Source organism: Scomber japonicus, chromosome 20 (assembly GCF_027409825.1).
Source record: "Scomber japonicus isolate fScoJap1 chromosome 20, fScoJap1.pri, whole genome shotgun sequence".
NCBI classification, from domain to species: domain Eukaryota; kingdom Metazoa; phylum Chordata; class Actinopteri; order Scombriformes; family Scombridae; genus Scomber; species Scomber japonicus.
This window is the reverse complement of record NC_070597.1, coordinates 17555036-17575335: the sequence shown is the minus strand read 5'-3', so window position 1 is coordinate 17575335 and position 20300 is coordinate 17555036. Positions and strand designations below refer to the sequence as shown.

Here is a 20300-nt window from a genome sequence, read left to right as displayed (position 1 = left end):
GTTGCAACCATCTCTGCAGGGAGGTGGTATAATATCATAGTAGTATTAAGAAAACAGCATTAAATATTAACCAAAGTAACACAGACAGCTGAGCAAATGTGCCTCTATAGGTGCAATTTAATTTATTTTTACAGTAGCAAAGTTTTAATAATTAATTAATTTTTTGTGCCTTTCATATTACCCATGAAGAAAAAATGTAATAATTAAACAGCAACGCTAAGAGATACAAAAGCAGTTACGTGTTATGAAATGCTAACAAACTTTCTTCTGCTTGCTTTCTTTCTTTTCTGATCTCTATGTGCTGCACACAGTGGACAAAGGTGGGAGAATCATGGATTTCTGTGCTCTCATTATCATTTCCGTCCCCATCATCATCCCTCTCATCACTTCTGCATTCACACCATCACATGTGTCTGAGTATGTATTTCATCCTTTCATCTGCGTTACACACATGACTACACAGCAGTTCTAGTCACACCTAATTTCTGTTTCCCGAATTATGTATGCTACAGCTGCCTCTCCATGGAAAAAGAAAGCAGGTGAATATCAGCGTTTATCATTACCCCTATCAGCCCCTGAGCTTTAATTAAAAGTCAGCCTGTTTGATGCTCTTTTTCTCTTCCTTTTTCAGAATATGAGTCCTCTCAGGGTCCTGATAAGAAAAGGACAGTCTATCAGATGGCACTAAGTAAGAAATCACTCAACGCTCTTGTTATACTGTAAGAGGGTGTTTTCAAACCTTGGGGAAACAGTAGAGGGCTCACTGAAACTCTCCCTTTTCATGTTTCTGCTTTTATTTCATGCTCCCTCTCACTCTACCTTTCTTTTCTGCCCTGCCCCTGCTCTGCCTTTGTTTTTAGATAAACTGGATGAAATCTTGGCTGCTGCCCAACACACTATTACATCAGACAACCAGGGCCAGAGAGGTCATGGAGGCAAGAGGGACCGGAGCAAGAGTATTGTTCCCAGTGTCTCCAATGAGGTACTGTTGGGAATTGAAAGGAAATGGTTCTAGTTATCTTCGTTACCATAAATTGGAGGCCTGCTGGCTTTTTAGACTCAATTTTCCTATTATCAACAAAATATTAACATTGACAAATACTGAACAGCTGTGGACCACTCTCTCAGCCCTGCAATACCAGATTCACATATACCAAAGGGTTTTTACACTGCTTTAGGACGCAGCACATTTTTAGTCATGGAAGTGACTAATGCACACAAAAAAAATCATTCCTATCTATAACAGCTCTGTGTTTTTTGTTTTGTTTTTGTAGCTGTATGTACCTTCACTGCACTTTACAGAAAATGATTGACAATGGACCACCCACACTGAATTTTTTTTTTAAGTGTGAGTCAGTTTGTGTCCATTCATGTAAGCTCTGTTGACTGATACACTAATACTCGGACTGGTCCCTCTGTATTGCATCATAATGCATATCAGATCAGCCAACGTTTATTTTAGTTGATTATATACTGTATGAGTAAATGTTTCCTCTCTTCTCTTTACTCCCCCTTTCTTTTCAAAATCTACTTCAAATTCTCCCTTTTCTTCTTTTTTATTGTGTTGCAACACCTGAAGCCAACCTATGAGCAACAAACATCAGTGAATATGGTGCAGCCCGGACCAGGTTTTACCTACAACCAAGCTCATTTTCAACCAGGCCACGGTCCTCAGCATGCAGTCATGATGCGTCAAAAATCTATTGGTAACGCTAATTGTCATGAAAGGATTTCTGCCTGCTCAATATATGAGTTTGTTTTCAAGTGTCTGCTTGTAACTGCCTGTGTCCTTGTCCTCAGGTGTAACAGAGGAGGAGAGGCAGTACCTTCACCCACCTGCTATGAAGCTGGCTCGTAGCCTGTCAGTGCCAGGACCAGAAGAAATCCCCCCACCCCCTAACACATCCGCCCCAGAACCGCCTTTATCTGCGGGTCCTCATCCTGGAAGAGGGCCTGCTATGCCCATACCCCCTGTAACTCAAGCCCATTACCAGCTTCACTCCCAACCAGGGCATCCTACTCAAGCAGGCTGGGAGAGGGGCGGACCTGGTGGGATGAACCAGCAGGTCATGGTCCCCACCCTCCGCAGACAATCGGATGGACTTTGCATCAGGGAGACAGAGACACCCAGGAGAGGTGGTGGTAAAATGGGAGCGTTAAGGAGAGGTTACAGCAGCGCTACGCCACCTACAAGTGCTAAGCCTAAGGCCCAACCGGCGCCGCCGCATCATCCACATATGGCCACGCGGGAGCAGGGAGGTGGGGTTGGCAGGGGGGCAACCAAGAGGGGCGGTCGGGGAGCTCTAATGAAACAGTCTAAAGTAGAAGATGGGTTGCGACAGCACAGAGGAAAGGGGGGTGCAGCCAAAGACAAGAGCTCCATCCCCATCCCCACCATCATTGTCAAAGCGCCCTCCACCAGCAGCAGTGGGCGAAGCAGTCAGGGTAGCAGCATGGAGGCTGAGCCTCCGCAAGATGCAGAGGACCAAACCTCTGCAGATGCAACCCAAGACAGCTCCAATGCCAGTCTACCTTCACCACTCACTCCCTTGCCACCTCAGCCACCCACCTCCACCTCCTTGCCTTCATCAACTGTTGCCACTTCGGTTTCCTCACAGCAGAACCTGGAAAACTTTGACTACACTTCGACATTCGGTACAGCCTTAGGAGGAGGAGGGGCACGCAGGGAAAGGGAACGTTTCCGAGATATGAGAAGAAAGAGTGCTTCTTTCTACCTCTCATCTGAGGAGGACATCCAAGGTGAGGCAGGCGGAGGAGCAGGGGAGGCAGGGGGAGCTCTAAGTACAAGAATTCAGCCTTTACAGGGTTCACAAATGGAAGTACCTACCCCTCGACTCAGACCCTCCAAGTCTATAGATGAGGGCATGTTTTCTGGAGACAACTATGTCAACTATTCCAGCAGCATGCCACCAGCCTTTGGCCTGCCTGAGTATTCTTCCCCTGTCCTTGGCCAAGATGGCCAACCCAAGTCAGCTCCATCAATGTTCGGCTCCCAGCCAGCTACTACCTTCATCCACCCACTTACAGGGAAGGTTCTAGATCCCTCATCCCCACTTGGCCTGGCCCTAGCTGCCAGAGAGAGGGCCTTAAAGGATGATCGCAGAACACGCCGAGAGGAGAGACACTTTGGTCGTCAGCTGTCCACAGTAGGAGCGTTCCCCACTCCTGTTCAAACTCCAACTCCTTCCCTTTTTGCAACCCCCACACAATCAGCCTACACTTCCCCAGTCCCCCTCCACCTAAGCTCCCCCACTGCCACCACCTCGCCTGCACCTATGAGCCGGCCACAGTCACCTAGGATATTACGTTTGGGAGGAGGCGGGGAGAGGATGGAGAGAGAAAAGGAGGGAGGACCCAGGGAGGGTCTTCGAGTTCGTTTCTCAGAGGATAGAAACAGTCAGTATTCAGCCCAGTATTACCCACAAAGCCCCAGAGAGAGAGATAGAGAAAAGGAGACGTACGACAGCAGATCCGCTCCACCCATACAGCCTCCTCCACCACCAGCTCAGCCTGCACCCCGCAGACCTTCCTTTCTGCAGATGGATAGCACCCCCAACAGCAGCTACATCCCTCAGTACACTGTCCCCACGGCACCAGTGCAGGCACATGAAGCTATGGCAGAGGCAAGAGTCGGGGGTGGCGGAGGTCTAGGATTGATGGTTCTCCCTCCACCAGCTCCCTCAATAGACGCAGATGATGAGTTTGTCTTCGCGGATCCTTTGCCACCTCCTTTACAGTTTGCCAATGGTAAGAACGAGATAGGCAAGGAGTTTCACCAGCAGCATCAACACCCAAGTCAACAATCTGCTGCTGTTGCACCACCTCCTCCACCCCCTCTTCCATCTCCCAAGCCCTCAAACGCCCCCCAACAATCTTCGCAAGGTGGTGACTCTGCTGCTTCCAGCCTTACCTCCTATGACAGTGAGGTAGCTAACCTCACACAGTCAGCTTTCTCTCCATCTTTTCAGTCCCCACAGATATTTCCCCCTTCATCCACCACCACCATGACCTCTGCCGCTGCCGTGCCTGCTACGTCACTACACAGACCCCAACCCATGTCCCATTCTCACTCCTATTACAGCAGCACTAACGAACCAATGGTGGGTGGTCACATCATGACCCAGGACAGAGGCACAGCTGCCCTCACCACCACCATGTCATATGCTACCACTACCATGACGGCCACCGCCGCCGCCTCCACCACCACAACCTCTCCAGCATCGTCTGACTACAACATGACCATGGCTGGGCCCAAGGCTGGCTTCAGTACAGGGAGCAAAGCTGCTGACTACACCCATCACACTACTATTATACCCAAGAGCGGAGACTGGCAAGATACTGTGGTGGATTCTGGGATTGAGGAGCTGGACAGTCACAGCAGTAGCGACCACCATTTAGAAATGCTGGGATTGACAGGGCTGAGAGGAGAGAGGGGAGGGATTGGAGGAGACGGACGAGGAGGAGAGGGAGAGAAAGGAGATGAGCATCAGGATCCTTGCACAACCTACTCAGGTGGGCAAACATTTGAGGTGCACAGCGCTAAACTGGCCAACCCTGTGTTTCCAAAGATGACTCATTACAAGGAGGGGGGAGGGAGAGTCCAGCCTGTAGCACTACGTAGGCAGAACAGCACCAACCCTGCTCCATTGCAGTTGCAGAGACAAAGCAACCCAGAAGATTCAATGTTAGACGGAGCTTTTGTAGATGAACGGAAGCGTAAACTGAGCCGATCCAAAATGGAGGACAACTTTAGCTCCACCCTAGCTGCCTGCTTAGAAAGGCCCATGGACACCCGGTCGGTGGGCTGGAGTGAGGTTCTGGAGCATGAGGAAGGCGGGGACGCAGTCCAGAGAGGTAGTATTGCTTTGGATGGGCGTAGGCTTAATTCACCCCTTTCTGGTGTGAAGGCCAGCATCATCAATGAGTTAAGCTCCAAGCTGCAACAGATGGGTAGCATGAAGAGCATGGACGACTGGAGCCACACGCCCCAATCACCCACCATGCACAGGTTTGTTTGTTGTCCTTGATATTAAATTAATGTTTGCTCATGAGCTTATTTTACCCAAAGTTTGTTGTTGGAATTAAAGTTCATTTTGTGTGTCTTTCAGGTGCTCAGCAGATTTTACCGATGCTTTTCACAGCCCCCCCAGTGGCCGCTCCACCTCGCCCTTACCCACCTCCTCCCCGCAGCACCGTCAGATCCTCACACCCAATCTGACAGCCACCCCTTCGGTCTCCCCTTCCCCTCAAGTTCCAGTTCAGCGCAATTGGACCCGCTCCCCTTCTCCACAGATGCCTACCTCCCCGGTTCACTCACACCCTCCCCATTCACCAACCTACTGTCCATACCCCACATCACCAAAGCATCGGTCAAAGATGCGCAGACAGACTTTTGATTTCCAGTGCAGCCCCACTAAAGAGATGCGGTCTTCAGTCTCCCGGCGCCGTGCTCCCAGCCCTCTTATCTATAAAACTGAACAACCAAACCCCACCCCTCCCAGACCCTCCTCCCTCCCAATCCTTCCTAGTACACCTGTATACAATAACCCCTTTGAGTTCCCTGGGCCCCTCACTCCTCCTTCTCCTGGCCTCCCTCTAGGAGACACCTACAAGACTTCAACACCTCCACTGTTCTCTCCATCTGGTGTGCCAGGTCCAAACCCTCTACTCGTGTCCCGCTCTCTCTCCCCCACCCATTTTCTCTCTGGAGCCACCTCCCCCATGCACTTGCCCCCTAGCCCATCCTGCCTCAACTATCCCCAACTCACCCCTCCTCCGCCAGCCAAACCCTTTGCCGTCAAGCCTCTACCCTATTGGACCAAGTACGACGTGGCTGACTGGCTGGCTTACTTAAATCTGGGTGAACACAGAGAGCGTTTTATAGACAATGAAATAGATGGATCTCATCTGCCTTCACTTACCAAGGATGACTTCTTGGACCTGGGAGTGACACGTGTGGGACATCGAATGAACATCGAGAGGGCGCTGAAGAAACTCACTGACAGGTGAGGGAGGACTAATAGACTCTGGAAGACTTAAAAGCAGCGAAGTCGCAAGGTCAAAAAAGAAGCATCGGATGGTGAAGGAAAGTCAAAGTGTCTCATTCCTTCCATACAAGTTAGCTGGACCATCCCCTTTCGTCATTAAATGCGTAGAGTTTGATAAGTTATCTCATCTTCCCTTCATCCCTTCCTCTTTCTCCTCATTAATCTGTGTTTTATTAATCCTATTTAGTTTTCTCCGTCTTTATTTTAATTTCCGCCCATTCTTATTCTTTGATTTGCCCTCCTTCTCTCCCCAGGCCGCTCTCCTCTCCTTTGCATGTCACTACTTCTCCCCGAGACACAGACTGAGAGAGTGATGGGGTGATTCAAAGATGAAAGAAAGGGGAGAGAAACAAATTGACAAAGATGAACAATAACAGAAGATGTGGAAGAGAAGAACAGTGGACATCAACAGGTTGTGTTGAACTAAGACTAAGGGCTGGACATGTGGGAAAATAGTTGTCTTGAAAATTTGTAAATGTAGAGAATATTGTTGAAATTTGTGAAATGACTACTGGTGAAGAAACAGAGAAAGGGCACGAAGAAACTGGGAATATCATGAAAATGACACTGTTCAACTGAAAATGTACTTTGAAACTTTTTGGACAGGCATTTAATTAACACACCGTTTTCTGCCGTAAAAGACAAACACATACACACACATAAACACTCATATTCTCACACACACACTGACAGATGGATTCTCACACCATCTGCTGCTTAGCAGCACTGAGAAAACTTCAGTCTGAGTTCACAGAAAAGTTGAAAAGTTGCTGCTTAAAGGGTAAACCCCAATAAAATGTTCATGATTGTGGCTGAGCCAGAAACTCTGGTGAAAACAGAAACATAAGGTACACATCCTGACATCATTTTGTAGCTTTAAGCAGATCAGAGTATCTAATGGCTGTGAGTAATGGAGCCAAAGTCAGAATATGAGAGAAAAGATTTTATTTGTAAATGATGATAGAAGAAAATGATAGAGAACAATAGTATTCTTTTTATATATTTGCCATATTCCCCCAAAGGATGCCCCAATAAGCTTTGTATGTATGTACTTGGCGAGCACTAAATATATCTTACATGTTAAACCAGATTCACTATTAGTAGAACCATTTGTTTTGTACTAAGTGCTGATCGCAATCATTCATTTCAAACTGGTCAGGGTATTTATAATCGTTGAATTAAAGTTGTGCATAATGAGGATATACAAATATTGAGAAAATATTGTTGTGAAATGACCTTTTATTATTTTCCTGATTATTATATAGAAAGCAGAGGACATTTTGGAGAGGAACAGAGAAGGGTTTGCATTTCATTTCTAACTGCAAATCATTTTTCTCAGACTAAACGGTGTTCATTCGTGGCCATAGCACAGGTCAGGGGATGGATTCATCCTCTTTGATGCCATAATGTTGACCGCTCTCTCTCACACAGCAGGTGCAGTGATCAAAAAGGGCTTTTTACTGCTTCTCTGTTTGCCTGATTCCCTCAACCTTCAGCCTCTGTGAGTCTGTGTGTCTGATTTTGTGCGTGTGTGTTCGTCAGCCTGCCTTGGTGGCCAAATGCTTTCCCTGACCTACACCCTTCTCTTTGTAATGCCTTTTCCAAAAAACGTATTTATAATGGTCAGAAAACATTTTTTTCTCATCAATTGACAATCCTAATGTTTCCCTGTTCTACACATTAACCCTTGAAAGGAAAAACTCTGTCCAAAAGGTATTTTCAGAGTGATTAACTTAAAGTAAATACTGTATATGTTACATAGAGGTGAACGTGAGTGCCCTGGATTTTTTTAACATGCCAGTTTGCCATTCCCTGCAGTGAATTCTACTGTAAGGCAAAAACCCATCATTTATAGATCTATATGTAATGATGATGACAACAACGATAACATAAAGTATAATAAAGATAATATTAAGTATGTAAACATTTATAAGAATCTCCGTCTTCCAAATAGTGTGGACAAATTCTTTAAAGCTTTGTTTGTTTATGTTTCATTTCCAATTTACTGTACATGCTTTCTATACTGCTCGCCCTATGGTGACCCCAGTGAAGCTGACACACGTTAGTTAATGCATATTCTCTCTTTGTGAGTATAAAATTATGACTCTGTATTTTCATGCTGAGTTGTCTCAATGATATCTCAAGATGGATGCTATCCTGAGAAGTGAAAGGACAGAGCGGTAGTGTAGAAAGCATTACATACTATGGTTTTAAAAGTATTTTAGGTCTAGTGAAATGCATAATGAACATGACTACATACAGTATGAGCATAAGTATGCAGAGATAAAAGGTATATATATAAATATATATATAAATATATATATATATATAAAGTTTTGTTTTAAATAAAATACAGTATATACTGATAAACAATATGATAGAGGTACAACTAAGGTGTTGAAATAAATGCTAAAATAAACTATGGCCCTGTCTTGATTGTCATTTCTTCTTGGATTCCCTCCTCTGACAGATTCACATAATGATCCAATTTAAAGTGCTGTGTTTGAATTGAGCCATTTGGCAGCAGCTCGACTCAGCCCCGCGGTGGTTGAACACAACATTGTTTTCAGGTCCAGGATTATTTTCCCATCAGGCTCGGTGAGCTAATAGGACAAAAGAGTAGAGCTCACTGGGAGGGAGAAGATGAGATGTCTTAATTCAAAGCAAGCAGTGGCTGCATTCATGCAGCAAACCCAAGACGCCTGTGAGGCACGAAAAACAATGAAAAAAACTTGGAAGTAGATGAATGAGATTGTTTGCTAGCATGGTGGTCGCTTTAAGGTTCACGGTAGAAAATTGTAAATATAATAATGGTAGCTTTTAAAGTTTGCTCCATGTTGCCCACTTGTATTTCTCTAGCTGAGATCTGCTTGTAGTTAGAAAGAACTCCAGATGTCAAGTCTTGTTTTTTCCCATGTAGATGAAGCCACTAGCAGACATTTGTCTTCTATAGATAAAAGTACTTTTCACTACACTGTACCTTGTCAAAGCTTCTCTAATTTATGTTTACTTCTTGTGATTTTTGTTCCATTGGTAGAAACTATAATTGGATGACTAATTGAAGGAGAAACTGGTGAATGGCCACCACAAGCTGCTAAAACAGACTCAAGATAGATATTCCTAGTCTCTGAACTGGGGATGAAGACAATTCTTCCAAAAGATATTCCTTCATTTGGCATTTTGATGTGGTATAGAGTTCGACACTGTTCAACATTTTTGTCCAAAATCACCCATAGGTGTTCAATTGAGGTGATTTAAATGGTTTCTTGCTCATGAAACCATTCAGTGACCCCCTCCTGTCCTGTATGGAGGCATCTGTTTCTTTATTCATTCAATCAGGGTTCTCCATTAACTTGTCATCTGTATTTTTAGTGGAAGATGTTCACAGTGGGGTCTGTGGAATATGCAACACAAACAGGGGCACTAATTCTGGAAGCCAAGGTCACTCTTGAAATTTTAAAATGTAATTTTCCAGCACTGTGAGCACCACAAATGCAATTCCATTTACCTCTCATGTACTGAAGTGGAGGCCAAAGTCTGAAAACCTAAGCAAGCCATTTGCATTACCAGATACTACTCGTGATATGTGAAAAAAACAGTGGAAGAAATTAAAATCTCTGCCGGGAGATATTTAAATGCTCAAAACAATGTGACATTCAGTTTAGTTTAGTTCAGTTTTTGGCACTGTGTGATGGAAGACATCACTGTAATAAACACATAACTACAAACTGTAAAGGCTGACGCCACAAGAATTATTTCCATTGTAAATATTCATGAGTCCTGGAGATTACTATACGTCATACTATAATTGTGTTATTCTCAATAAAAACTACTTGAAAACTCATTTCAAAATGATTTACACGTTCATAAGTAGAATTATAAGCTTGCAATTTTGTTTGCTTGTTTCACATAAGCCATAATGTCACCATTAAAAATTGTGGTGGTAGCCAGTTTAATTTTTCCAACATAACATAAAAGACCCAGTATCCATGTTGGTACTGAAGCTAGTCTGGTGGGAATGAGTTACCCCAAATGTACAAAAGTGGTACATTTATGGGCAGCTGTTAAATTCACGGTAAGTTTGGCACTGTAATAAACAAATAATAGCAGATATGTAAAATGTCAAATTACATACAGCATGTATTGCAAAAAAGATTTTTACCACATTAAGGCATCAACTCTGGATGACACTGGTGCTCTCCTTTAACTTCTGGCTAATATCCAGAAAAGTACAGACCAGAATACGTAAACAGTGTGTGAGTGGACATGTTGCATACTGCCCCCCTTCTCTTTGACATGCTCTCTTTCTAGGCCTGACCAGAGAGAAAGGCAGGTTACATAGGAGCATGGGGCTAATAATGAGGCAGTTCATGGGACACCCCCCACCCCTCTCCTCCCTGCTGTCACACACACTCACTAATAAGCTCACATGACTCTGTGCCACACTGACATGATTCTGTGACAAGCAAACGGTCAAAATGAAGGTTTGGCATCTCATTAGCACCATATTGAGAAAGACAGAGGGAGGGACGGGCAGGGAGAGAGAAGGAGGGGGATTCTTCCAGCTGTTTTTTCTAATAGCGGACTAGAGCGAAAGTGAGAGGGTGATAGTCAAAGAGGGGCAGAGGAGCTAAACTGCCTGATAGGGAGGAAGCCAGTGGGTTAAATAAGCAAGAGATGGAGTTAAAGTAAGGGGAAGAGAAGAGAAAGAGGAAGAAGAGTTCACCCTGGGATGACTGTGAACTAAAATATTACAGCTGATAGGGGAGGAGAGCAAGAAAGGTAAGTTTCGTCCTCCTTGTTTGTTTGCCCTGAAGCCTGAAGCCAATTAGTTGCAGAGTGATTACCATGCAAATGCTCTGATTTGTTCAACTTTTTTCCCACCCCTGCTTGCTTACATTGTCTCTGTGACTCACGCCCATTTTCAGATCAACAACGTGTGTGTGTAACTTTAAGTGCCAAGGGAAAATTAGGTCAGCGAGAGAGGAGAGAGGGAGAGAAGCATGTGTTAGAGGAGGTAAGGCACACTGGGAGAGGGGGAGACGGACAGAGAAATTGAGAGAACCCCTCAGCAGCCCTTGAACTACAGTAACAGGTCACTTGAGTAATCACTGGTGATTCAGAGAGAGAAATGTAAGTGCTGGTTTCTCCCAGGCATGACTGCTCTGCTGCCATTTTTGCTTTTTTGGCTTGTGGGGATGGAGTTATGTAGCATTAAAATACTTTCTTATGAATGCTTCTTTGTGGTAAAGTGAACTGTTGAGTCCTGTTTCTTCAAACCTGTTCACCATCCCTTCTCTCCCATGCCTCTGCACTGACAAGAACAGAATCAGGATTATTTCAAAAACATTAGTCTTCAGGGGCTTTCTACACTGTTTCCATTTGCAGGAGTTCAATAACAAGTGAGAAAAATGACAAATAAACATAATATGACGATGAAGACGTGCTAGCGGAGGGGAAGAACATCGTAAATGAGCCTGACTCTTCGTCATGCTCAGTCTTGTGATGAGGTGTGGTTAGTCATTTTCATATTACTCAGCCAACAATGTGTCAACGTGCTACCCAGACAGAAATAGGCTTGAATGTGACTGCGTCCTTTGCGTGTTTGTGCATGCATCTCACTCCTTTTGTTCAATCTGCTTTTTCCCTTGATTGTATCTGCCACATTCGCTTCGCTTTACATGCAGTTGCAGAATATTTCTATCTGGACAGTTCATTCCTTTTTAATAGTGAAGCCTTGTTTGTTTGCCAGATAAGAACTCTGCTCCTGTTGCGCTTTTGCAGTCATGATCTCTGAATCAAATGGCAGGAGGAGAGAGAGAGTGGGAGACAGTTGGTTCTAATAGGCCTTGTATTAGTTGGAGCAAAGGGAAAGATGACCTTTCCCTGCTGTTTATTTTGGGAAGGCAACAGGAAGAATGCCAGAGCAGCTGTTCTAATCCTGCTGGCAGATCCCACCCCTGTGAATTCCAGTCTGCCACTGGAACGACACTCCCCTTACTCACGCAGGGGGGGCTCGGATGTATCCAAGCACTGTACAGTGTAAATAACAGCTTGTCGAAGTTGTTGGCAATAAGCAAAGCAACACACACTTCTAGATTTCAGTCGCCAGTTGTTTCCTATCAGACTTGCTTGCCATACAGTACAGTACATGGGGGAACGGTTCTGCTTATGAGTAAGTCAGCCCACAGTATCTGCACATTACAGTGTGGAGGTCCAACCTGTTGCATGATAATCAGTGTCACCTGTCATCTGTCAGTAAAACAGCCTTTCCTTGATTGTTATGCATGTGAACCAGTCTAGCTATCTTATATAACATCAACAGCTATCTTGTTTTTTCTATCTTTCTAAAATAGACACGTTCTCAATAATGGCGAGCCTTCCCAAAGAGCCGCCTGAGGATGTCGTGAAACAGAGCTTCTGGATGGTGAGGATTATTTTTATGATGAAATTTAAGAAACTATCACCCCACAAATAGCCACTTAATCCAAAAGTGTGTGTGTGTGTGTGTGTGTGTGTGTGTGTGTGTGTGTGTGTGTGTGTGTGTGTGTGTGTGTGTGTGTGTGTGTGTGTGTGTGTTTGTAAATGTGCAACTCATCCTTGTGTGCTGGAGCGCTGCAGGCCTATTATACTTACATATCATCATCATCTTCTCTCCTCCCAGCCGAGGAATTATGCACACACCGTGCACCGGACTGATCAGTCATACCAGGCCTGCAACGATATTTTGGCCTGTTTCACTGAGAGGGCCAAGGTGGAAAAGCAGTACGCCCAGCAGCTCAACCAGTGGAGCAGCAAATGGAAGTCTATAGTGGAGTCTCGTAAGTATTTGAGTCAGCGTGATGGGGAGCCATGGTGATGTAAAAACATAGAACATGCATTCCCAGGCCTTTTTGATCATCTCAGCTCTCATCAAGTTAAAAATACCTCTTGATTCGTATTAAATGGGTTCATCTGTGCTTGTTTGAAATTTTCCAGTGGACAAATGGAGGTCATTATTTCTTTATTGGTTCTATGACTCACCTCTTCGTCCAGAGTTATTTCATTCCTCCGTCTGTCTTTTTTTCTCCTTTCCCAGGGCCACTTTATGGCTCCCTCATGATGGCTTGGCAGTGCTTCTTTACCTCCACCGAGCGTCTGTCGGCCCTCCACTCCTCAATCTCCCAGTCCCTTGTCGCAGAGGAAGGTGACCGGGTGAAGACCTGGCAGAAGGAGACCTTTCCGAAAAAACTCTTCTGCGGGTTCAAAGAGAGCCACGACAACAACACAAATTTTTCACGTGCGCAGAAACCCTGGTCGAAAAAGCTGATGAAGGTCCACAACACATATGTCATTTAAATTGATCTGTGTGTGTGCTTGTAATGTTAGTTGTAAACAGCAATTGTAGCTTGACAAAAAAATCTTATCTCAAGATCTTTTTCTTACCTTTCAACCGCATATCAAGGTCTCCATAAGTGGATGGATTGAGGCTAGTAAGGGGTCTTTGAGTTAAAATTTCGGAAGATTTTTTTGTCAAACTAAGGTCCAAGGTCATGAATGAACTTTATAGCTTAGCAATGTTAGTTGTTACACTATGCTTTAATGGAATACCTCAATATTTTGGGCAATTTATTTAGTTATTCATGTCCTACGTATTTTTCTATCTAATCTATAAAACAAATGTAAGATGCTAAAAGTAGTCATGAAGAAAATTGAACAAAATGTGTTAGCAACATGTTAGCAATCAATATTGGAAAACATTTAATCAGAAAGAATGAATAAAGAATGACAAAATGCTTAAAACAGTTCAATATGAAGAACAGTTGCCTAAAAGAAAGTCCACAATGCCATTTAAAGCCCCTGAAAACTTAACTTTAAATCTAATTTATCTAGAACATATGTATAATCAACATGTATTTGACACATATATGATTCAAGTTGATAATATCTGATAACATCTGTGCTTGAATATGTATTAAACAGCTGGAGAAGATCCGAGTTGCGTATCACAAATCCTGTCAGAGGGAACAAACAGCCATCGACAAAGAGAAGCAAGCAAACGATAACTCTGAGATGAGTCCAGAGAAAAAGCAGAAGATTACAGATGCAAGAGAGAAGGCCACAGAGGAGAAAGAAAAGGTGAGGAGAGATGTTAACACACTGCATCACTTCATTCTCATGCATGCTGAATAAGGTATTTAAATTCACATTTCCTGACTCACAACATGTGGAGTTAGACATTTTGTATTCCAAAGAAGTTTGCTGGCTTGATACATGTGGTGATATTTATCTTTTTGAGGAATGATCGACTCTAAACAGCCTTAGATTTCTTTTCAAAGCATTTTCCATGTAGGGAGATGTGTTATTGTTACACTGCTCAATGTTTATGCAGCCCAGCATGGGAACAGTGAAGAGTACCAGATGATTTATTCATTTAAGATCCTCCTCCATTAAAGAAACACAGCGGTGGTTCTTCCTGATGGGAGCGTGCTGCAACTTTTCATCATTAAAACTTTTTTTTTTTGTCTGCCTACAGGCTCGAGACCGCTATGAGAAAATGCTGGAGGATGTAACTTCCTACACACCTCGCTACATGGAGGAAATGGAAGCCATTTTTGAACAGTCACAAGAGGAGGAGAGGAAGAGGATCAGCTTTCTGAAGCAGGCCTTCCTCTCCATCCACAGACATCTTGACATCACCAACAATGAGAGGTGAGATGCCAGGATGTGCAAGCCAGTGTGCGCACAGTGTGTATGGATGACTGGGTTAATACCATATAAAGTGTTTCTAAGTGCCTTTTGTGTCATTATAAACTCTGTGTCCCGGTGTCAGTGTGAAGGCAGTGTACAGTGAACTCCACCACACTCTGATGTCCATCGATGAGCAGGAAGATCTCAAATGGTGGAAGAACAACCGTGGCCCCGGGATGCCTACTAACTGGCCAAAGATTGAGGTACATTTTTTGTTACTTCATTTCACCTTTATTCAACCAGGGAAAATATGTGACATAGCTCAGTCAGTGTTTAGTTTAGTATCAAACCCTATACATGATGTGGGCCCCATTCTTACATGTTCATACATGAATAACCAAGTTATCCAGCGTATGTTGATGATTTGACATGAATCTGGATTTTTTTTCAATGCAGTATTAAAATTCATCTGGAACTGTTGTCATAGCAACAGGTCTTTGAACACAAAAACTGCTGAAGTGCAGTTAGCTGGGTGAATCCCAAACATGAAGTAATTTTCAGATACAAATGTCTCACTTTCTTACACTTATAGTGCTAATGCTAGTGAGATAATTTTGGTTTTAGATAAGTGGCGATTATTGATAAATCATAATGATCATGATTTATCACATTTTTTGTAATGAAGGGTTACTGTTACTCATACATAATAAAATATACACAAACAAATTTAGTGTGGGATACTCTGAACATAAAGACATAAATGTACCTAAAAGCCTTTCAGAAGACAGTAGAGCTAAGATGAACATCATTTCATTTGACATTTGAAACACTGAATTTATGAAATGAATAACCCACTTTGTTTCATGTCATAAGGTTGTATTTTCATAGCAGCATCACTGATAGTCAGACTACAGTCACTGCTAACATCTAGTAATTTAACTGTGATGAAAGTGTGGAAACAGAAGAAACATTATGGAGCTCAATGTAGAACGCAGCTTTAACAATGTAGGACTTATGTCCATTAATCTATTGCTCCAATGCATGCTAGGAGGGTTCCTTTAACATGCAACATTTAACAGCAATCACATGATCAACACTCAGCCAATCATATGAATGTTGATCATGGTTTCATCTTCCTTCTCATTTTGCTTTTGTTGTTCAATATGACTTTGTCCAGGATCAACAAATCAATAAAACTAAAACTGCCTTCAAATAATCAAATTAGCTGCATGAGAACTAACAGGATTACTTTAGCCTGAGGAGCATGTTAGCCTGTATTAGTTGAGCCACATGTAAAGAACAAGGCTCTGGTCTGGAAGCATATTATATATGTAAAAAATGACTTTAAGAATAAAAAGTTACATAGGAGCCATAGTTTTAGTGAGGTTCATCCAGTAAACATGTATAAATTATAGTGATGAGTTCCTGTCTCAACACTCAATATAAAATAGAGAGATGAATGACACACTGCAAAGGTCAAGGGTCAAGCCTACAAAGTAATGAGTCCAATGCATGCATATACAGTTAGAAATGTGGACTTGAACACAACTTTTTTTACTTCTTAATACAAATAAATTAAGTTTTTTTTACAAGTTGTCAATCATTTAGATATGAGTTTTAACCAGATAGTAACAATTATAGATCTGTGGTATATAGATTTGCCCTCAGCCTCAAAATAATGCATTGCTAGATATTGCAGTGCATTTTTATAGCTGTCCACCTGGACCAAACTGTTGTCAGTGCTTGAAAATATTGTTCATATATAGATAGTGTTTGAGATCTAAACTTTTATCTCTTCCATCAGGAATGGGTCCCACCAGTGAAAAAGCTAAAAAGAAAGAAGAGAGACCAGAAAGGGAAAGAAGGCCAACCGTAAGTTATCCACCATAGTGCTTTGCATATAAAAAGCGTATTAAAAAATAACTCAGAGATTACCACAGATTTATGATTGAATGTCTTCTTCTCCTGTTAGTGTGATGATCGGGGGAGTGAAGGTGCGAGCTCTGTACGACTACGTGGGAGAGGAGGGTGATGAGCTGTCCTTTAGAGGAGGTGACACATAAAGTGTGACGTAATGACACTTGAATATACTGGAGTGTATTGGACAGAAGTGTTATTGTTAATGTTAAAGCTACAGAAGGCAAGATTTATACACAGAAATACAACAATTATATTTTTATTATTGGTAGTAGTAGTTGTGATATTTTTCAGTCAAAGAGTAATTATTCTTCTATTATCATTCTTTATGAAGGAGCATTGGAACCTAAACAGATTTTATACAAACAGAGAGGTAGCATTTGGAGTTTGGTTTACCTCTCATGGCCATCTCATAAGTATTTTTGGTGCCAGAAAACCCAAAAACTGAGCAACTGGATGCCCATGAAACCATTAATCACTTAAGGCCACTATTTTTCCCTCTGATCTGTTTTTTTAATATCCTACAAAGCGATAACTATGGAGATCCAAACTCAAACAAAAATGTAAAGAAGATGAAAGACTGCACAGGCATTGCATCACTTTCAGCATAAGTAAAAGTAGCAAATTCAGTGTTTAGAAGTACTGCTACAAGTTAAACTATTCGCAACTAAATATATTTAAAGTACCAAAAGTATAAGTACTAATTATGCAGAAAGGTGCATTTCAGAATTATAGATTTTATATTATCATTATTATTATTACATAATTATAATGATTGTTTAAGCATCACTACTGTTGCAACTAATAAAAGTGAGGCTAACTTTGTGTACTTTTCATACTGCCAGGTACCATAACCTAAAATAATACTTCATCATTTATTAATTGATTATATTTTGTATTAATAATCGAAATCTGCAAAGTAATTAGTTACTAAAGCTGGCTTCAATGTAGTGGAATGAAAAACAGTACAGTGGAATAGAAGTACACAGTACCAGTAAAGTACAAGTACCTCAGAATGGTAGTGCTTCAGTAATGTATGCAGTTATATTCCACAAATGCCAGCTTCTAGAAGCCTTAAGAGGAAAAGAATTTTAAAGGGTAATTCCAGCAATTTTTTAAAACTTGGATCATCATTGTTGGTCTAAGTGACTAATAGAGACCAAATATTTGATACTGGTCCAGTATTAAACAAGAGCACTTCAGCTGCCAGGCATGGAATGGGCTGCAATGTAGTCCTTGTGGGGCAATTTCACCCATCAAAGTACATCCGCTGTGTGTGCTTGGTTTCACACCTGACAGGCTCACATTGTTATTATAAGTGTTTGACAGTAAAAGAAGTAGCCACCTGTAGTAGCATTATGGCTAACTTTTTAGTTTCCTCCTCCAACTGCGATGAAAGTCAGCCTCATATATTTAACAGACCAGCTGTGTGGATGAATATGTGGGTGGTTTGGTTAGTGGGCAAGCAGTATGCACAGCCGTTTGTTTACCTCTCAGCTGTGGTAACTTACTAAATGAAATCAAATGGTTCATGCAAGTTTCCAAATCGCAAGGATAAAGTTACCAGATCCACACTTTGCAGTTTTCAGGGATTACTGTTGGATGATAGAGATTTACATACTGTAATTCCTCACACAGTTACGTGTTGAAATCACATCTTTCTGACTGTGACTGCTGAACATTTAGTACAGCCAGCCTCGCTCTCCTCATCCAGCTGATTCTGTGGGGGTGAAACAGTCTCCAGGACGACAATGTTGATAAACGCTGTAAACGTGTAGTACTTACACAGCTGGGATTACTCTCATCCATGAACACTTCTAGATTTTCCAAGTCTGGCAACAAAAGATCCAACTGCAGAAAAAAGTTTTCCTCTTTACTCTGCAGGAGAGGAGAGCACTGACTGCAGGAATACCAGCAGTTTCTATTACGTAACCGTTATTGCATGTCTTTTTTTTCTCCCTGGGATGGTGAAGTCATGACCTGCCCTACTCTATCTCTGATTGCCTTTGTTGGTTGGGCTGGTTAGGTTTAGGTATAAGGAATAAGATTGGTTAGGGTCAGGGTAAGAATATCAGGGTAAGCCAATCAGAGGCAGAGTAGGGCGAGTCATGACTTTGCCATCCTAGGGGGAAAAAATTGCTTATTCTATGTTGTCTTTCCTGGCAGTCCTCTTGCCTACTGCCCACATTATTCATTTTCCATTTGTTTTATTTCCTCTTTGTAATCTCCAGCTTAAATAAATACAGTTGGCCAGTCAAAGTGAAATGACTCAAAACTGTCCTCATAATAGTGCATGTGATAATCTGTCTCTGCACTTAGTTTTTTTTTTTAGTCAAATCCAAATATGGTGAAAGTCAGCCTAATACATGTAAACTAACCACACCAGATGAATATGTGAGTGATTCAGTTAAGCTGCAAGTTGCCCTGGATATAGATTCCTATGCAGTTAATTCCTGTTTACTTTCTGAGTCTGTCAGTGGCAAAAACAAGTACTTTTAGTGGACGTACTTTGATGGGTGCAATTGCCCTCATAGATTACATGCAGCCTGTTCCATCGCTTCTGGCTGAAGTGCTCTGGACCCCAAATTATGGGAAAAAGGGTCCAGTTTGAAAAAGAAAAAGAATTTCCCTTTAAGGCAATTTTTCACGGTGTAACTTACTTTTTATTTCAGTTTTGAATCACTGAAGCAAGATGCGAGGTTTTAACACATTTTAATTTTCTATAATTATGACTTTTTTTCTTTTTGATCCCAGGTGAAGTGTTCCTGAAGGTCGAGGAGGAGGATGACCAGGGTTGGTGCCGAGGAGTCCTGAGCAGTGGGAAGGAGGGTTTCTACCCCGCTAACTATGTTGAAGTTGTCGAGTGACATCACAGTGTCCAAAATATTATGTTCTAAACCTCTAGAGTTACTTTTTAAATCTTCAAAAAATAACATTTATCATTTAACGTCTAAGATGTTGTCACACTTATTCTGAGTTCCTGTAAAATATAATTTGTCCTCAATCATTTTTGTTAATATTCTAACCTCCTGGTTTGAGTACATCTGCAATATGAATTAATTTATCAAAGATGAGAGTGTACTATTTGTGCAAGAGCTGTATGTGTGAGTATGTATGTGTGTGTTTGCATGCATGTGTGCACGTCAAGACGAAACAGAAGAGAACAAGAGAGGATATTTATTTACTGTCATCTGTCCAAGTTTAAGTTTGTCCAGGCACAGGTTTACAATAATGTGTGCATATCCACAAGGTTAATGTTTACTTAATAAGCATCATGTAGAAGCACACAGAGGTTATTCTGCCTGAGAGAGTGGATTTTCAAATAATAAAAGTATGATTGTTTTGCCTCTAATTGATTTTGTTGACTTTTTCTTCAGTTTTCACATTTTTAGACAAACCACAATAATCACAAACATACAGCATGTGGAAATGTGCAGAAATACTGAAAAACAATGAACAAAAACAACAAGAACAAAAAAGAAATAATGTTTTCTTTTTAAAAGTTTATGTTAAAAAATGCTGTTACGTTTTCTACTTCTATATACATATTTCTATATACATACTGTGTTTTTTCCCATGCATACACACATATGTGTGGAAACATATTAACATATATTTTAATAACATATATTTCAATAGCAAAAT

The 20300-nt window shown here is 42.0% G+C and overlaps 1 protein-coding gene and 1 pseudogene across 1 annotated transcript in view; both read left to right on the top strand.

Moving 5' to 3' along the window:
* LOC128381216 (SH3 and multiple ankyrin repeat domains protein 1-like) overlaps nt 1–6596 on the top strand; it is a 28540-nt gene extending 21944 nt beyond the window's left edge. The window contains exons 20-27 of the mRNA XM_053341166.1: nt 312–320; nt 513–539; nt 632–688; nt 861–982; nt 1580–1706; nt 1801–5029; nt 5130–6026; nt 6323–6596. Of these exons, the coding sequence (XP_053197141.1) occupies nt 312–320; nt 513–539; nt 632–688; nt 861–982; nt 1580–1706; nt 1801–5029; nt 5130–6026; nt 6323–6374 (4520 nt within the window). The 3' untranslated portion in view covers nt 6375–6596. The remainder of the gene's footprint in view (nt 1–311; nt 321–512; nt 540–631; nt 689–860; nt 983–1579; nt 1707–1800; nt 5030–5129; nt 6027–6322) is intronic.
* A 4068-nt stretch (nt 6597–10664) lies between these two features.
* On the top strand, nt 10665–20007 carry LOC128381375 (protein kinase C and casein kinase substrate in neurons protein 2-like; annotated as a pseudogene).
* The last annotated feature ends 293 nt before the right edge of the window (nt 20008–20300 follow it).